Source organism: Phascolarctos cinereus, unplaced genomic scaffold, assembly GCF_003287225.1.
Source record: "Phascolarctos cinereus isolate Bilbo 61053 unplaced genomic scaffold, phaCin_HiC Scaffold_2;HRSCAF=192, whole genome shotgun sequence".
NCBI classification, from domain to species: Eukaryota; Metazoa; Chordata; class Mammalia; order Diprotodontia; family Phascolarctidae; genus Phascolarctos; species Phascolarctos cinereus.
The window spans coordinates 247,889,227-247,908,312 of record NW_027555625.1 but is presented as its reverse complement, the minus strand read 5'-3'; the positions used below and the strand labels follow the sequence as shown (position 1 = coordinate 247,908,312).

General features: G+C 38.6%; 1 protein-coding gene across 2 annotated transcripts in view; it reads left to right on the top strand.

Annotated features, from left to right (window-relative positions):
* The first annotated feature begins 393 nt into the window (after positions 1 to 393).
* Positions 394 to 19,086, top strand: part of CABLES2 (Cdk5 and Abl enzyme substrate 2) — a 35,722-nt gene continuing 17,029 nt past the window's right edge. The window contains exon 1 of one of the 2 annotated variants that reach the window (XM_020981536.2): positions 394 to 1,081. In XM_020981536.2, coding sequence (XP_020837195.1) covers positions 417 to 1,081 — 665 coding nt within the window. In that variant the 5' untranslated portion in view covers positions 394 to 416. The remainder of the gene's footprint in view (positions 1,082 to 19,086) is intronic. The other variant, XM_020981537.2, reaches the window with a different exon arrangement.

Genomic DNA, 19,086 nt, shown 5'->3' with positions numbered 1-19,086 from the left:
GAGCGAAAGCTCCCATTTCTCCCAAGAGCTGGGCATTAGCTACGACTCCAGTACCCGCACCCCTCCCCAGGCCTGGATTCAAACCCACTACGCGGGAGGCACAGGGCGTCTTGGCGCCCTCCCAACCCGCCCAGCCACTTGGCTGCTCATCTGTCCCCGCGGGGGGAGGGGGGGAAGGGGGGACGGGCGAGCAGCCCAGGCGCTCCCTCAAGACCTAATCTCAATAGCCTCTAGGACCCAGGGGAGCATTCCCTGGAGAAAGGCTTGGCCCGCCCCCCCGAGCAGGATACCCAATAGAATTCCTCAAAGGATCCTCTTATTTGCATGCCCACGCGCCGTGGCCAATGGGCGATGGGCGTGCGCGTTCCCGACAGGGCCACTCTGGCCGGCTGGGGCCGCTGCGGCTCATTTAGAGAATGGCTGCGGCCGCAGCGGGCGGCTCTTCTTCAGCCGCCTCTGCCTCCGCCGCCACCGGCACCGGCTCGTCCTCCAAGCTTCCACCGACCTCGCCAACCCCCCGGGAGCACCCAGCGCCCCGCCATCCTCCGCAGCTGAGGAAGCGGGGCGACTCCCGCCGCCGACAGGCCGCCCTCTTTTTCCTCAACAACATCTCGTTGGATGGCCGGCCCCCCAGCCTCTTCCCTGGCGGCGAGAAGCCCCCGCCTCAGACTCAGGATGAGAGCGCGTCCGGGCAGGCGGCGGCGGCGGCCGGGGAGTCCCCCGCCGGGCACCCGCTGCCTCCCTCTGCCGTCGGGCCGTCCCGTCCCGGGGCCCCCAACGGGCCTCCCCCAGCCCCGGCCCTGCTCTTGCAGCTGCCCAAGGACAGTCCCCTGCCGCCGGCCCGCGGCGAAGCCGAGCCCCCGGGCCCCCGAAGCGGCGTCTTTCTGCCCCAGCTGCTGCTGCTTGGGGGTCAGCTGGGCTCGCCCGGCCCGCTCACCGCGCCCCCCTCCGCCGCCGCCGGGGCCGCAGCCGCCGCGGGTATGTCGGTGCTGGGGGGCAAGGGCGCCCCCCCAACCCCGCAGGGGCTCCTCAGCCCCACGCAGACCAGCAGCGGCTTCACCTTGGAGGTCCAGCGGCAAAGGTGAGAGTCCTGCGGGCAGATGGGGGCGGGGAGCGCCCCGCAGAGGGCCGGGGTGGGGGGGCGCTGGGAGGATGCGGGGAGAGGTGGGAGCACCGTGGAGCCCCACTTTGGGGTATCCGTGCTCGCCTGGATGCTGCTGCTGAGTTCTGCACCCCTCGACCCGAGCACCCCGCCCCCCACAACTCCTTCCAAAGACTCCCTCCAGCATCTAACTTATTTACCTTTTTTTTGTGGTTTCCCTTCCGTCTCAGGAAACACACATGACAGTGTGTAGATGACTTTTTTTTTTTTAGCAGCATATCCAGGCTTCTGCTTTTGCTTTTTCTTTCCCCCCCCTTCCCAGTTTATGCTTTCACCTCATGAACAAGTGTTTGGGCCATTGCTCCAGTGCTGATGCCTTACCTGCCTCCCATCATTTCCTGACAGCATCTTCTGACCCTTCTGTCAGCAGGAGAAGATGCTTAGGCATATCTCACGTTTAAAAACTGTAGTGTTTGCAAATAGGGTCCCGTCCTGAGGTTTGTTTTTAGGTTCTTTAAAGCAGACCAACCGTGAGCGTTTTTTATGAATTGTTTTCATGACCTTGATGGCTATTTTGTCTTCAGAAAATAGTTTATATTTGAAGTAGTTCTTACTTGGAGCTGTAAAAAGTTCTACTTATAACAGTTCTTTTCCCAAGAAGTGAACATTAATTCAAACCCCACTTGAATTATCAGCCAAGACTCCCCAAAGATGCTTCCTTGAAAGCAAATTAATTTCAGTTTTTTTAAGAGAGCCTTCAGAAGCTTATCTTGTGCATTTTAATTTATGTTGAATTCCTAAATTTATGTTAAATAAAAAAGATTAATTTTTTAAGCAGATAGATGTAAGTAATTACATATTTTGCTTGAAAACTATTTCGTGTGTGCGCTCATTTTTAATTCTAGAGGAAAATAAATTGAATTGAGCTGGCGCTTCACCCCAAGTGAAACTCTTATGTATTTCAGAAGATGATTTTGGTGTAGCTATGTGTAGCTAGTTCTACCCGATGAGTTATTTAGGGAGAGCTTTATAAAAGCTGTCATTTGATACTTTACAATAGTAAAGAAATCTCTAGGTCAAATTGGGCCAACAAACATTATAGTGCCTACTCTATACCAGGCAGGCACTGTGCTAAGTTCTGGGGATACAAAGAAAAGTAAACAGAAAAGGCCCCTGCTCTCAAGGAACCCCAGTCTAATGGTGCAAATAACTAAGTACAAACAAGATATATACTCTACAGGATAAATTGGGGAAACTTTCAGAGGGAAGGCACTAAGATTCAGGAGGACTAGAAAAAGCCTTCTTGCAGAAGATGGGACTTGAGCTTTGAATCTGCCATCAGTAAAATAATTGATCTTTTTTACAATAGCATTTTCTAAATGTTAGTGATTTTCTTTAAAGGGGGTAGGGAGGAGAGAAAGAGAGAGAGATCTTTAGCTAATAAATGATTATAAGGCACTGGATTTATAAGTCACTCTTAGGGCTGAGTCTGATGCCGTTTGTTTTTTAAAAAACTAACAGAAACACCTTTTTTAATTGTAAAAATTTAAATTTCTTAACCAGAATGAAATAACACAAGTTAGTCCAAAGTGTAATTATAACTACAGTGATTTTCCTGGGCCTATCAGGAAAGGCATCCAACATAAAAGTGCTTGTTCAGTTGATCTTACTGGATTTCAATCTTCTGATGTGGTCTAGGAAAGTAATCTCCGGAAAACAGATCTATTCTAGCTGTAATAACAAGGGTCTTAAGAAAATTGAGTTTTAATGTTGTCATGTGTTTAAAACACTATGTTTTTCAAACTTCGTATGTAAAATCATTGCCAGCCTTGTGACTGGTATAAACACTGCAGTAGAAGTGTGAAGCAGTAGAAAACTATCATTACATGGTGTTTAATTACCTATGTTTTTAAGGTCATTTTTGCATTATACAAGATTATTTTATCTCTATAGTAACATGATGCTTTCTGTATAGAAAAACTATGGATAATTATGTGTTGACTTACAATTGTAGTCAATTTGCAATGTGTCCTGAAAGGTTATCTATTAATTAAATCATTTATTCTGAGTGGGTACTAGAGAAATCTGAAGATAGGATAATCACAGCCTAGTTTACTTGTTATACATTGGGATTTTTAAAAATATGATTTTCTCAGTGATACATGGCTCATGCTGATACTACTTTAGAGGTTCAGATAGTAACTACCATTCCTTAGAGTTCTCTTCCTAGTTGTTTTTAAGATACAAAAATAGCAAGTATATTGAAGTTATTAAAGTAAGCTAGGCATTGGATATAACTTTTATTAATGTGATGGCTTGACTTTTGGTCTGGAATTGATCATTGTAGTTATGCCACTGAGTAAATGAATGAATCATCTGAATTCTTAATCTCCTAACAAAAATATTATCTCCTAGATAGATTTCATTTTTATTATGCTAAGATGCTTTAAAAATAACAAATAAGCTGCATTTTTACAGGTTTCTTGATTTTCTTCAAAACAAGGATTTTTAAAAAAATTTCTTCTTTTGGTTTTTTTTTTGTCCTTATTTGTCTTTGCCTTTCATATTTTGTCACACTTCTTTGGAAGGTGAGCTGAGTTTTGAAGGATACTAGAAATTCTAGAAGGTAAAGTCTAGGAGGAGTTCATTACAAATGTGGACGGCTTGTTCAAAGGCATGCAGACAGGAGATGGAGTATTGTGTGAAAAACTGCAAGAAAGCCCATTTGGTTGGATCATGGAGAGTGTAAAGGGGGAGTAATGTATAAAGCTGCAAAGGCAGGTTAGAGCCAAGTTGTGAAGGGCTTGAAAAGCCAAAGGAGTTTGTCGCTTTTGCCTCTAGAAATAGACACTGGAATTTGAGAATCGGAGTGACTTGGCCAGACTTGAGCTTTAGGAAAGTCACTTTGGCCCCTTTGAAGAGGATGGCTGGAGAAGGGAGAGGCTTGAGGCAGAAAGGCCACGTAGGAGACTCTTGTAATACTCTTATCAAGAGGTGCCTGAAACCTGAATTGTAATGGTGGCCATAGTAATAGAGAGGCAATTAATTCAAGAGTTGTCATGAAGGTAGAATAGAGGAAACTTGGCAACTGATGGATATTTGGGGTAAGGGAGAATGAGGAGCTGAGGATGACTCAAGTGTGTGACTGGAAGGATGTTGATGCCTTCAATAAAAACAGTGAAGTTAAGAGAGGAATGCTTATGGAGAAAGATAATAAGCTGTGTTTTGGACATGTTAAGTTTGAGGTGCTTATAGAACACCCATCCAGCTGGACATTTCCACCACACTGGTGATGTGGGATCATAGGATCATTTATCTGGAGTTGGACAGGACCAATCCCCTGATTTTACAGATGAGAAAACTGAGGCCCAAGGAAATCAAGTGACTTGCCAAGGGCCATACAAGTACTAAGTGTAAAAGGTAGGTTTTGAACCCACATCTTCTGATTCTAGAGCCAGTGCTCTTTCAACTTCTATAATCCAGGATATATAACCAGACTAGATGTTTAGATCTGGAAGTCATCTGCACAGAGATGCTAATTAAACTCATAAGAACTGATGAGGTCACTGAAAGAGTATAAAAAGACGAACCAGGACAGAGCCTTGGGGTGCACCCACAGTAAGGGGGCAGGATTTGAAACATTATCCAGCATAGAAGACTGTCAAGCAGGCGAAAACCAAGAGAAAGTAGTGTCATTAAAAAACCAGAGATGAGAGGGCGGTCACCAGTGTGAAATGTTGCAGATAGCTCAAGAAGGATAAAGAATGAGAAACAGCTACCAGATCCAGCCATTAAGAAATCATTGGCAACTTGAGAGCAACCTCATTCCATTAAAGTCAGAAACTACATTGCAAAGTACTGAAAAGTTGAGGAAATGGCACCAAAGAGAGAAGAAAACTTTTTCTAAGAGTGTGGTTATAAAAGAGAGAGGGACCTTAATAGTCATCAAGTCCATCCCTTTCATTTTACAGATGAGGAAACTGAGGCCCAAAGAGGAATTTGATCTCAGGTGTTCCTGACTGTAGGTCTAGCACTTTTTCCACTAATCTACCCAGCTGCCCACAGTAGAAATGATAAATATTTCTAGATAGGGATGAGAAGAGGATGACCTCTTAATCAAGTCCAGTGGCTTTTATCCTAGGTATCATTCTACCCTCATTAATTAAGATTTACAAAGTTTTATTGCGCAAAAGTCAATTATTTTTTTTAAATGAAGCATTTTTATTGCCTTAAGAATATTCTCTATAATCAGTCATTGGAAGTATCTCCCAGATTGTAAATCCAAAGAGGAAAGAAACCTTAGTCCCACAGTCTAAACAAACCAAAGCCCAGGGGCAGCTAGGTGGCACAGTGGATGGAGCACTGGCCCTGAAGTCAGGAGGACCTGAGTTCAAATGTGACCTCAGACCAAACACTTGACATTTATTAGCAGTGTGACCCTGGGCAAGTCACTTAACCCCAATTGCCTTGAAAGAAAAGAAAAAGAAACCAAAGCCCGGAAAAGTGAAGTGACTTGCCTAAAGTCAGACAGGTGGGAAGCTTCAGAAATAGGATTTGACCCAAGTTCTCTGGCTCCAGAGCCAGTGTTTTTTCTACTGTACCATTCTACTTTTTTCCCAGACTTTGGTTTTAGAGCACTGATAAATATGCTTTTTTTTGGGGGGGGGTATGTAACAAAATGCTTATAAATTTGGAGTTAATAATCTAAATATAGATACTTCAGTAGTATATAATTTTATATATCCCTTGTGTCTCTTATAGTTTCTAAATCCAGATTGCTAGTAATTCGAAAAAATTCACACAAAACATTACAAAATGATTCAAGAGAAGTTCTCAATATTAAAACATCAGTTTAATTAGTAACTGGCAAAAACCCCATTTAATGGTCAGATTAGGGAACCAACTCAGGAGAGAAGGAGAAGCTTCACAGAATGGAATTCTGTGTGGTTATTTATTGCCTTCTTCATAACTTACCCATTTTAGAATCTTGAAGTCTTAAAATTTTAACTAAACTCTTTACTGCCTAATTATGAACAAAAGTAACACTGAAGCATCTAATTTCTATTAGACAGTGTAAACTGGATTGCAGAAACATTTAAAACTGTTCCTCTTATTTAAAGAGATAAAGCTGTGTACGTGGAACTTTTCTGCTTGTCAGACTGAAGCCATTCACTATTTCTCTGATGCTACATACTACCTAGAATAGAGCAGGTTTGTAATCGTGTTTCTGTTAGATGAAGATTTCACGGCTATCCGGAATCAAACTACCAAGCTCACGGGCTAAACTCCAAGCTTCAGCTCTAAACAATAATAATAATTTTTTTAAACTATAAGCCTTTCACAAGTTTCTCTTCAGGTGTGTCCCAGTATGCAAAATCATAGAATCTCAGAAATGAAAAAGACTTTAGAGATCGTCTGATCCAACTCCCCCTACACAGAGATCTTATAAAAAATGAGCAAGAAACATTCTCAGAAATGAAGCAACTTACCAAGAACTAAAATTCAAGTATTGTGTCTTCTAGTCCAGGGTTCTTTTTGCTGCACCATGCTCCCTAATGACTTGTTATTTAGAGGTTCCTTTCTATCAAACTTCTTAAATGTCCACAGTGAAAGAAGCATACATCTTAGGTGGTCTGGGGAAGTGCTCTGACTACTAGTAAACTTTTCTAAGCAGACTGGGATTCACCCAATGTCCGTGATGTTGCCAAATGATTGTGTAGGATGTGTGACTGGTTATAAAAGAACTTTAGAAAAAGCAAGTTTAACATTGATAAAACATAATTTTAATATAATAAATTCTATAACATTCTATGGAAGTCTTTTTGCTTTTCATATACAGCATAAAAATTCAAGTACTAACATTGTATATTTTCAACAAGTAGTTTCATAACTACAGAGTCCAAAGAGAAACAAAATGTTGCTACTTCTGTCATTAAACTTCTTTGCTGGATGAGGAGCATTGTATGCTAATGACACCATTTCACAGGTGTGCCTATTTATAATTCAGTTCTTCTTTTCAAGATCACATAATGTAGACAAATTGTGTACATGTGTAAAATTTTTCTGTGTTCCCATTTCTCTTGGTCATGTCTTTTTCCAGAAGTACAATGTGTTAAGTTCTTATAGTTATAAAAAATATAATCTGTTCCTAATGCTAAATTGTTAGAAAGAAAAGTATATGCAACTTTAACTTAAATGAAATAGTTCCTAGCCATTTAAATCAATTTTAAATACAGTCAGCTCTCTGTGGATAATAGATCTTCTGCAGCCAGGAGGAACCAAAGATTTGAATAACTCAAAAATGACTTATACAAGTATTTAGCTTTGAAATGCATGTGTATATTTTTGATGTGAATGAGAGGCAACATGACTCAGTGGATAAAGAACCTATCTTGAGCCAGGAAGACCTAGATTCAAGTCCTTCCAACTTCTACAATGCCCAGACTCTGCTTCAGGCAATTCTGAAACCTTAAGTTGCAGAACATGTGATGGTCTTCTTTGGCAGGAGCTTCTTCATGAACACCTAGGGAAAAAAATGAAGAGATTTAAAAAAAAAACTTTGAAGGAAAGAATTGGAAGAGAGAATAAAGAGAAAGTGGAGAGTAATGAAATGGACTCCCTGAAAACTAGAGTAGACCACACAAAAATCAGTTGTTCCATGACACAGAAATATCAGGACAAAATCAAAGGACTGAAAAAATAGAAGAAAATGTAAGGTGTATCTGATATCAAAAGGAATTCACCTGAAAAATAAGTTAAGGAGAGATAATTTCAGAATCATTAGGCTCTCTAAAAATGATAATTTTTTAAAAGCCTGGGCACTAGATTTCAAGAAACCGCCTGAAAAATTATCCATAAAACTAGGGAGCAAGGTGAAACTAGAATCCACTGAAAAGAATTCCAAAAGAAAAAGTTACAGGAATGTCATAGCAAAAATCCAGAACACCTCCATCAAAGAAAAAAAAATATGTCAAGCTTCCAGAAAGAAGCTGTTCAGGAACAAGGGACAAGGAACTAGAGTCAGGATCACACAGACCTGACAGTTTCTACTGTAAATTAGAGATCTTAAAATCCAAAAGACAAAAGAAGGAGGCTTACAACCAAGACTGTCTCACCCTGAAAAACTGAGTATACAGCTGTGGAAAAGGGAGACTGGGCAGGGGGTATGCAGTATGGGTAGATTGTTAATGGAATAGAGGACTTTCAGTATTTCTGTGTAGACTGGAGCTGAATAGAGGCTTTGAAATACAAGCAGAAGAATCCAGAAGAACCTGGAAAGGTAATGGACAATTAGAAGAAGCTTTATGATGATGTGGTGCTAACATTCTAACGGGGAGAAGAAACAAGTGGCTTTCAGAACCTTAATGTCATCGAAGTGTTGAGGGAATTAAAAAAGAAAGCAGAAATCCTGAGGGTAGGTTGGTTCTGTTTTGAGGTTTTGTAGAAGGGAAAAAGAAGGGAGGGTAAACGAGATACATTAGAAAGAAGGAGATGGAACTTACTATTTCTTTTTGTTTGTTTGTTCTGTTTTATTTTTTTATTTTTGCAAGGCAAGTGGGGTTAAGTGACTTGCCGGTGGTCAGACAGCTACTAAGTGTCAGATGTCTGGTCTGAGAGGAACTTGTTATTTCCAATATTTGGAGTATGTGAGAAGAGTAGACTTCCTCAGTGTAGGAAGGTGCAAAGGAAGTAAACATCAGATGAACGCTAATCTGAAACTGACAGAGGAGGATTGAACACACAGAGTTGTAGAAATACTTCACACCCAACTGGGAAACAAGCAGGGACAAAGAGTTAAGAGGGAAGATAAAATCAGGGAGGGCATAATTGAAATCAAAAGAAACTTCCTGATGTGAAAGGAAGATTAATGGGGGGAAGGGAAAAAAGAAAAGCAAAGAACTAGAATGACACACTGAGCCATGCTGATGGAACTATGAAAGTATCAAGTCATTCTGGAAAGTAATTTGGAACCGTGCCCAAAAAGTTACTGAATTGTGCATACTCTTTGACCCAACAATATTAATACTAGGCCTATAGCCCAAAGAGATCAAAGAAAGAGGAAAAGAACAAAAAAAACATCTTATTTATAGCAGTTCTTTTTGTGGTGTCAAAGAACCAGAAACTAAAGAGGTACCAGTTAATTAGGGAATAACTGAACAAATTATGATATATGAATGTAATGAAATACTGTTGTACTGTAAAAAAAAAAAAACTTGAGATAGTTTCAGAGAAACTTGGGAAGACTTGTATGAACTAATGAAGAGTGAAGTAAGCAGAATCAGGAGAACAAGTTATGTAATAATAATAACATTTTAAAGCCAAACAGCTTTGAAAGATTTAAGAATTCTCATCACTGTAATCACTTTCCATGATTCCAGGGCACTGATGATGATGCATGCTACCCACCATCTGACAGAGAGGTAATACATTCAGGGTGCAGAAAGAGGCTTTTTTAAATAATGTTTTTAAATCTAAATGACATCCCACTGTATCTGCTTACTTAAATATATACATATGGGCCAGTAATGCGAACTGTCCCAGACTTAAATGGGAAGAACAGAATGGGCTAGATTACCGTTAGAAAATTTCCTTTAATGACTCCAGATTTCTCCAGGGAAAAAAGGTGTATCTTTTCAATACTAATACTCTACCAGCATTGTTGTATAGTTGCAGGTCATGGGACCTTACATTTTCCAAATAATTGAAAATTACTGTCACTCATAAGGCAGTACAGAAGCTCGTGGAAGGTGTGGGCAGATTGTAATATGCAACAACTAAGGAACTACTTGGAAGAACCAAAGTGAAGGATGTCACCAAAGAAATGTACAAGTGTGAAAAAACTTGAGCTGATCATGTGTCAAGAAATAACAGATAATCCTTGTGTTCCACTGGTATCCTTGCAGTGTCAAAAGAAAATAACGAAGGGACCCAGCATATCGGGCAGATTCCTTGTGTCAAACATAGGAGCACAGAGACAAGAGTAGCCCAGGATGAGCAGGTGGGAATATATTGTAATCTTCATAATTAAGGGAACATCTGCATCCATGAAAGCAAAGATTCACTTACGTAGTTCTGCTTAAAAAAAAAAAAACCAAAATTTCCATAAATTTGCATGGATCTCACCAAACTTTTACTAGTCTTACCTTCCCATCTTACATCTTTCCTCTTCCTTGACTCTCTACCCTTTGTTCCCAAAAAGAGTGCATAGAGGCCTCTATCAGCAATAAATTTTCCCTACCTTCCTAAAAAAATACAAATTCCTATTGATAGTTGTTTAGACCAGACCACTTTTCCCACAGTGAGGAGGGAAAGCGTGTAAATAACCAGCTAAAATTACTGAGAAGTCCATGGGTATAATTTCTGATACCAAAAGTATTCCAGCTACCCATGTGTTTTGTCCTTATCTCACATACTAATGACTGAAGTTGTTTTCTGTTTGTTTGTTAATCTCCCCTAAACTATGCTGGCCTTTGTAATTTTGTTTCTTACTTAACCATTGCTCAGCACATCATTGGACTGTGTGCTTCTCTGATTTGTCATTGTCAGGAATATTGTGGTTTGTAATGTAAGCCTTTATTAGGCTGGTTCATTAGCCACTGTCTAAAATTAACCTTAAAATTAAGTCATTCCTAGGTCTGACTGCAGGAGGGGAGGGAGTAATTTGTGCCTTTCAGAACTGTGACAGCTTATGGCCTAAGACAATTCAGAATCAAAATGGAAAACTTGTCAAATGCTGGAAACCATAAAATATCCATTGAGGATGTAAATCCTATTATTGAACAGTTGTCTAAAATTAAGTGAACACTGTGTGGTAACTGGAAGTACACTATTAAGCACGGGATGCCTCCTCTGTGTGCCAAAAATGACAATTCTAAAGCACAGCAGCCATTTCAGCTAGTTTATTTAAAAGAGAACTAGATAATTATTTTACATGATTACTGTGTATATTGTGCAAAAATAAATATATTCTGTATATTTGTTTTTAAAACTAGGGGGAGGAAGACTATAACTACAGGTACCTAGTGAGACAATAGGCGTGGTTTTGGGGAAGGAACCCTGAACCAGAAGTTGTAAGAGTCCTGGCTCTGCCACCAATTGGCTCTATAGCCTTGGGCAAGTCAACCTCTCGTAGCCTTAATTTCTTCATCTATTGAAGGAAAAGAAAGAGCTGTAACCAGGGAAGGGTGACAGGGCTTTGTCCCAAGATGCCAGCTTTGGAGAGTTTTGACAGCAGTTGCAGTTTCTCAGCAGTATAGAAACTGACCTTTAGCACCTAATTAACAAGAAGTTAAAATAGGAAATTACTAGTTGATGTTTCCATTTCTCAGCAGCAACTTTATGGTATCCCAGGACTACCTCTGCAATTCCCTTCATTCTGGGCATATCTCATGTTTCTTGTCCCAAAAATTGCTGACAAAAATTCTGGGGAGTTGGAATAGATGATTTGTAAAGTTCGTTTCTGTGCTAACATTCTTTGATTCCATAATTCAAGAATATTTGACCATGGTTTTAGTTTCCTGTTGATTTAAAAATTCATTTAAAATCCATTCTTCACTTTATTTATATTTTGCTTTAAGAGACATTGCTCTTTAGCATATCTTATCCTGATGCTCACGCCTGTCAGTTGCTTCCCATTGAGTTCATTCTAGATATGCACAAGGCCACCAGAAGTCACTTACCCCCTTTGAGCTTTAGTTTCCTTATATGTCAAATGAGGGTAGGGAGCAAATCTGCCAGATTATCTTTAAGGTTACCCTAGTTCTAGGGTTTGTGAGATTTACATGCTTGGACTAAGGAATAGACTAGTAACTTAGTAAGCAGGAGATTTGGAGGTTCTCTGTACATGGTTCCCAGTTGAAGTTTGAATTACTTGTTCTTCAGTTAAGATTTAATTATTGGAGATCTAAATGGGGTCCAGTAGCCTGAGAAGTGAAAGATAAGTTGATAGAACGGCCTGGCGAGAATGAAAACTTGAATAAGAGTTTGACTGATAACTTTAACTTCGATAAAAGTAAGCAAGAAGTAAGGGATTTGAGGACCTGGGTTAAAATACTTCTACTGCCTTTGACTTTAGGCAAGTCATCTAACTTCTCTAGGCTTTAATTTCCTCATCTGTGAAAAGAGAAGATTGGACCGGATGGCCCTTAGATCTCTTCCTGGTCTAAATACACAACCCTGCTAACTTGTAAACTGATTAACAGACTGATTAAAGCTTTGTAAAGATAAAACCACTTAATCTCTTTCAGCCACAGTTTCCTCATCTGCAAAATGGAGATAATAATTGTACCTACCTGACAGATCTGAAGATCAGATGAAATAATGTATGTGTAAAGATGGGATCAAAATCACCCATTTAACTCTGATATAGTTGTCAAATGAGACTACTTCTCAATTAGTCAGTCAAAAACTTTAGACTTAAGTGCAGAAATGCCTTGAAAGTTATTGGATGAGCTGCAGCGACATCGTACAGCAAGTCTGTTCCAATCAGGTGAGGCCTGCTCAAAACCAGGGAGCTAGTTCAGAACCACCAGAGTACTGGCCAGTTTCCTATCTTTGTCCTAGAAGCATCCCCAGTTGCATAGATTGCAGTGTCTGCAGTGGAGTCAAGGACTGCCTGTGTAGAACTCAAGGTTCTACAAAGAGCCCAGAAAAAAAAGCTACACTCCACCTAAAGGGAAGATCTGAGGACTCCAGTAAAAGGACTTGAGCTCTGAGTTTGCCACATGTGCTCTAACCTTGAGCCCACTTTCCCCAGATACTTTATGTACTTGTGGGAAGGTAAGAGACAGCCACACTAGGCCTCTTTACCACAAAGTATATTACAGCTTTCTTTTCCTTCAATAGATGAAGAAATTAAGGCTACGAGAGGTTGACTTGCCCAAGGCTATAGAGCCAATTGGTGGCAGAGCCAGGACTCTTACAACTTCTGGTTCAGGGTTCCTTCCCCAAAACCACTCCTATTGTCTCACTAGGTACCTGTAGTTATAGTCTTCCTCTCCCTAGTTTTAAAAACAAATATACAGAGCCCACTATAGTAAAATACCCGTTTTCTAAAAGTTAATTAAGTCTGGCTGACTGATAATCGACTCATAATATTAACAGAAAGCACACTGTCAGGTTCTCGAGAGCTATATAGTATTGGAAAGAAAACCCCAACCCCTCAGGGTTAACCCCAGAACCCTAAGAAGAACACATGGCCACATCACAGGCACTTGACTGACTCCTTAGCATAAGTAAGAGCTGGAAGAGTAGCTCCAGAACATATGCTGTTCATAAAGCAGCTTGCCAACCTTAAAGTATTCTATAGCTGTTAGTGACTATTATTATTAATGATACTATTAATCATTATTGATAATAATTATTATAATTATTTCAGAATTTTTAACTTCTTAAAGGGAATTCATTATTCCCCTTAGTACTAGACACACAGAAATTATAAATTATAAAATTTACCTCTGCTCACCTATAATGAAAAAACTTCCCCCCAAAATTCTTGTAAATATGTAAAACTGGTTAAGGGTCACATAGGTTTGTTTTTCTTGCCCCACTTTGAGAGTAGAGATGGTTGGAAGTTTTCTTTAGTACCTCCTGTAGTATTTAAGAATGTAGCCTTTCATGATCAGCTGACCTCTTAAAACTAAATTTACTTAGAAACCCAAAACACATTGCTGTACCTCCTGCATGAGAGTGATTAGGTATATCTTTTTACAAATATCAAATGAATTTCATTTTTTCCATAGAATATCTATGAAGATGAATATTTTTGTTTCCCAGATAGATAACAAGACAGTGACACATAACTATCCACTTCTAGGTGAAGAAGCCACTGTCAGATTCAGAAACCCATTTTAAAATTGTACGTTTGTGGTATAGCTGTAGATACGAATGCTGTATGTTCTCTCTTAAAAATAATTATTACTATTATCATTTAAAATGATTTATGAGGGATATCAGAAGGATGTGGAGAATAAAGTTTGGGAACTGTAACTTAAGTCGTTTAAACAGTGGGTTCTCCTGTGTAGTAGTCTCCATCTGTTTCCATGTTATCAAAAAGACTAGTGCATATCCAGTAATTATTCAGTTATAGTTATACTCTGGTGCATCTTAATTGAAAAAGCTAGGGGTGTTTAGTTAAGAAAAAAGATTTAGAGAAAACATGGTAGGTGTCTTCAAGTATTTGAAGGGTTGTCACTTATAAGAACTATTAAACTTGTTCTTATTTCCAAAGAGAAAAATTAGGAGTCTACAATTCAGTTTGCGTTGGCAGATTTTAGCTTGTAAGAAAACCCTTCTCACAGTCTGAGCTGTCTAAAAGTAGAATGGACTATTTCTGGACGTTAGAGTTTCCACCTCACTGGAGGTGTTCAAGCAGAGACTGGATGGTCATAAGTAAGTGATATGGAAGATTATTGTTCAGGTGCGCTAAAGACTAAATCGTCTCTGAGATCCCTTCCAACTTAAATCTATGCTTAGAGCTATGATTGAGTTAAACAAAATATGTCTGTGATACACTTGTGATATGGGGTCACTCTATAGACTGCCAAGAATAAATTTGCCTTGTGTATGGAGAAGGAAAGGGCTTGAAATTGCCTCATCCTCTCAGGTTTGAAAACATAACCCTATCTGTCAGCTACTGGCCAGAATCCCACTTTGTTTCTTATGCATGTGTGTCCCCAAAATAAGTGGTTCAAGTAATGCATTAAATACTTCTGGAACCTTTCAAGAACAATGATATAAAGCATCTGCGTTCAAAATATTTTACAATTTTCTTTGCCCCTATAAGTAGTAACCCTCACAACATTCTTCTGAGGCTAGCATTAAAGGGTATACTTCTTTATATATTTGTGTTTTTGTTTATATAACTTAAAAGGTTTTTTCCCCCTATGCTCCAAAAGTCTTAGTGTAGTTGTACACTATTAAAGCTTCTAACTGTGCTAAGACTTTGGGAGCACTCAGTATTCTGGTATGCAGTAGATTGCTCTAACTATTGAACTCAAATTACTTGACTGTTCATTCTCTTGTCTCTAAGTAGATGGGACCAATGCCTGACTTCAGTCAATATACTTTGTGGTAAAGAAGCCTAGTGTCTTTGTCCTCATTTTAGTTGACCTGGTGACTGACTTTATCCTGTGACTTTCAACACATTGCAATTTGAGTTTCCAAGTCTGAGCTTTGAGGGATTATTGAATCTATAAATAACTTGAGTTTCAGTTATATCATGTGTCTGTATTAACAGAATAATTAATAGAAACTATTTGGTTAAGAATATTCTCCACAATTTAAATAATGTAAGTATAGAGTGTTTTGTAAACCTTGAAGTGCTATATAAATGTCAGCTATCATTATTATTATTACTTACTGGAAAGATGTGCATTTTTATCATTCTAGGCTTTAGGGTGTCATTTCTATGTAATTTTTAAATCACTTCTCATTTTCATAAAATATTCTAGCCCGATGACAGAATTTCACATTTGGAAGAGGCCAAAGGCCATGTAATCTGACCTGCGCTTAAACAGTAATCCTTCTGCACTGTCCCTGATGAGTAATCTTCCAGATTCCAGTTAAAGACCTCCAGGAAGGGGAAACTCTACTATCCACAAAAGAATAGTCTAATTTTTTAGGAAATAGTTCTGTACATCACATCTAAATCTGTCTCCATATCTAAATCTCCCTCACTACAGCTTTTATCATTTTTTTTCTATTCAAGAGTCATAATGAGAAAGGGCAGGCTCTAAGATTTAGAGGGTGTTGATAGAATTCCTTGACACCTAATTATCAAGAATAATTAGTTAACATAGGAAGTTACTGATGCTTTTCCACTCCACCCTGTGGATATTTGCCAAGCAGCAGCCTCACTGTGTCCTGCCAAAGCCTTGTATCTCAAGGTTTCTCCTCCATCCTCTCCTTTGCCCCCAACTGAACTTGTTCACAGTTTCCTGGAGAACACACTTTGCAGAGTTGTCTGCTAGTTACAACTTTGTTCTAGTTCTGCCCTCTGAGGACAGACAGAACAAATCTGGTCCTTCTTCCATAAGACAGATCTTTAAGTACCTAGACAGCCAAATCTCCTCTTGTTCAGGCTTTTTCAGCCTTTCTGTTTTCTTCATCTGATCCTCAGATACAGAGACATCACCATCCTGACCGCACTTCCCTAGATTTGCCCCATGTTGCCTAGAATTGGACACCATAATTCTACTTAGGCAGCTGGCAGTGCAGCAGTTTAGAGTGCTTGGACCTAGACTCAATAAAACCTGAGTTTCAAATCCTGCCTCAAACAGTTATTAGCTAGATAACCATAGGTAAATCAGTTAACATCTGTCTTTCTCAGTTTCCTCATCTGTTAAATGAAGGTAATAATAGCATCTACCTCCCAAGGTTATTGTGAGGAAAAAATCTGATAATATTTGTAAAACACTTTCCAAACCTTACAGTGCAGTATAAATGGAAGTATTTATTTTTATTATCATCAATATCATTATATTCCAGGCATAGTCTGACTAGAGCAGAGTTCATAAGGAATATGACCTCATCATCACTTCCCTCATTCTGCACATTATGCTTTCTCTTAATTCATCATAAGGTAACAGGTTTTTGCCTACTATGTAATACCTGCATACTTGAGAATAAAATGAAATTATATTTGGATTTTTGATCCATCTTCCCACCATTGCCTCATCCTTTTTATCTCTCACATTGCAAAGTGTTAGGCAGTGGGTAGAATGCTGGACCTGGAGTCTGTAAGATCTGAGTTCAAATGTGATCTCAGACATTTCTGACTATGGGATCCAAGGGAAGTCACTTAATTTTGTTTGCTGCATTTGTAAAGTAAAGATAATAGCACCCTCTTCCTGGCATTAGGAGAATAAAATAAGATAATAATTTTGGAAAGTGTTTTGCAAACCTTAAAGCGCTATGTAAATACTAGCTGTTAATATTATCATTGCTCAGCACAGACCCCTGATGAAATATTTCATAATATTTCTGAATTCTGTTTTAGAGTCATTTTTGCCTTTCTTTCATAGCTTCACTTAATAAAAGTATAATAGGTGACATATAACACCAAGGTTTACAACACACTTTACATAAGCCCAGGTTCTGACACATTCATCTTGTAGTAGTCAAACATAAATCTAATTGAGTCCCTTGCACAAATAGGATAGTAAGAATGTTGTGCTCCAGAATAAAATCTTAGCTCCTGACTTAATATATTAATTAGCACATTATGAACAGTGAACTTTGCCTAAGCTAACAAAATGTGCTTCCAGTGCCTTGAGAAAAATTAACAATCACTTGAGCAGAAATTGAACTATAGATAATTTTGCTCACATAAAGTTACTGAAAATTTCCCCAAATCTGAGAGAATGTAGTATTGACTTCTTATGCACCAAATTGCTATTGCATAAGGAATAGCATTATCAGTGGCATAGACTAGAATGTGAAATTCTGGATCTTGGTTTTCAGTGAACCAATTTTTCATTGATGTCATTTCTTTAAAATACTTCATTTGTGGAAAGCATAGGCCAGTCATGTGAGTTTTATTAGGTCATGATAATATCACATATATCAGTCTCCAAATTTTTTGGATCATACACACCTATGAGCAAAAAAAATTTTAATAAAAAAAATACATTTATTTGTTATATATATGTACTATTCTGCCAATATATTGTGTACATTATAAAGCCAAACCAAAAAAAAACCCTTAAAGTACGAGATAAGAGTGAAATAAATTTAAATGGTACACAAACTTTTTATCACTAAATATTCAGTTTTTAGTAAGCCAGGTTATTGAACATTTATTTTTTAAAAATCTTTAACATTTTGCAACACAGCTAAGTTCATGTACTAAGTTCAGTTTATTGCCATAGTTTTTGTGAAAAAGATACCTCACCAATGTATGTAGTTACAAGTAGAAAAAGTACATCATTGGCCCTGCTTACTGTAAATCATGGTACTTATTTTTTCATCCTATCCAGAAATTATCCACAAGTCTTTGTGGACATTCAGTTGGTAAATTTCCATCTTTCCTGATATCAAGCAAAAATTCACTGAAATTCTTCATTTGGAATATTTTTAATCAAGTTAGAAAATTGTTTTTAAAGTGTGCAAATATGAGACTTTTAGATTTGACACGTTTTTGACAACAAAAGCCTAGTTCTTAAGAGTCTTGCTAGTCACAATGGTTTTATGCTATTATTAGCTAATATCAGAAGGCACATCATACACTTAGGGCAGGGGTTAATCATTAACAGTAGAGGATGTAATCCATTTTTCAGTCTTCTTGATAACTTTTTTTAAATTTGGGGGTGCTCCTTCTTGTTAGATATGATTAGATTGTCATTGTTTTACTTGTAATATGGCTGACAGATCCCCTTAGGACTAAAAGTGTTAGCTCTCCCATTTTCTTATCATTCACTTGTGTTCATTATTGGTATTATCAGTCCACAGTTTCTTTACAGGAATCTTTTTAACACACTTGTCCGTTTTATGAGAGTTAGTTTAATTAAAACTGGATGATATATTGATATATTTAATCAGGCACACAGTTTATGTGTAATTCTGGATCTTGGTTTTCAGTGAACCAATTTTTTCATTGATGTCATTTCTTTAAAACAGTTCACTTGTGGAAAACATAGGTCAGTCATGTGGTTTTATTAAGGCCATGATAATATCACAGTCTCTAAATTTTTTGAATCACACACTTATACGTAAAAAAGATTTTTTTTAAAATAAAAATACATTTATTTGTTACACACATGTACTACTGTGCCAATATATTGTGTACATTATAAAAAAAACCCCTTAAAGTATGAGGTAAGAGTGAAAGTGAACAAAGTCCCACTCTCTCATCTCTTCTGTGCTTGGTGAATTCCCATACTTTTGTTGTTGTTGTTGTTCTTTGCTAGGCAGTGGGGTTAAGTGACTTCCCAGGGTCACACAGCCAGTAATTGTCAAGTGTCAGAGGTCGTATTTGAACTCAGGTT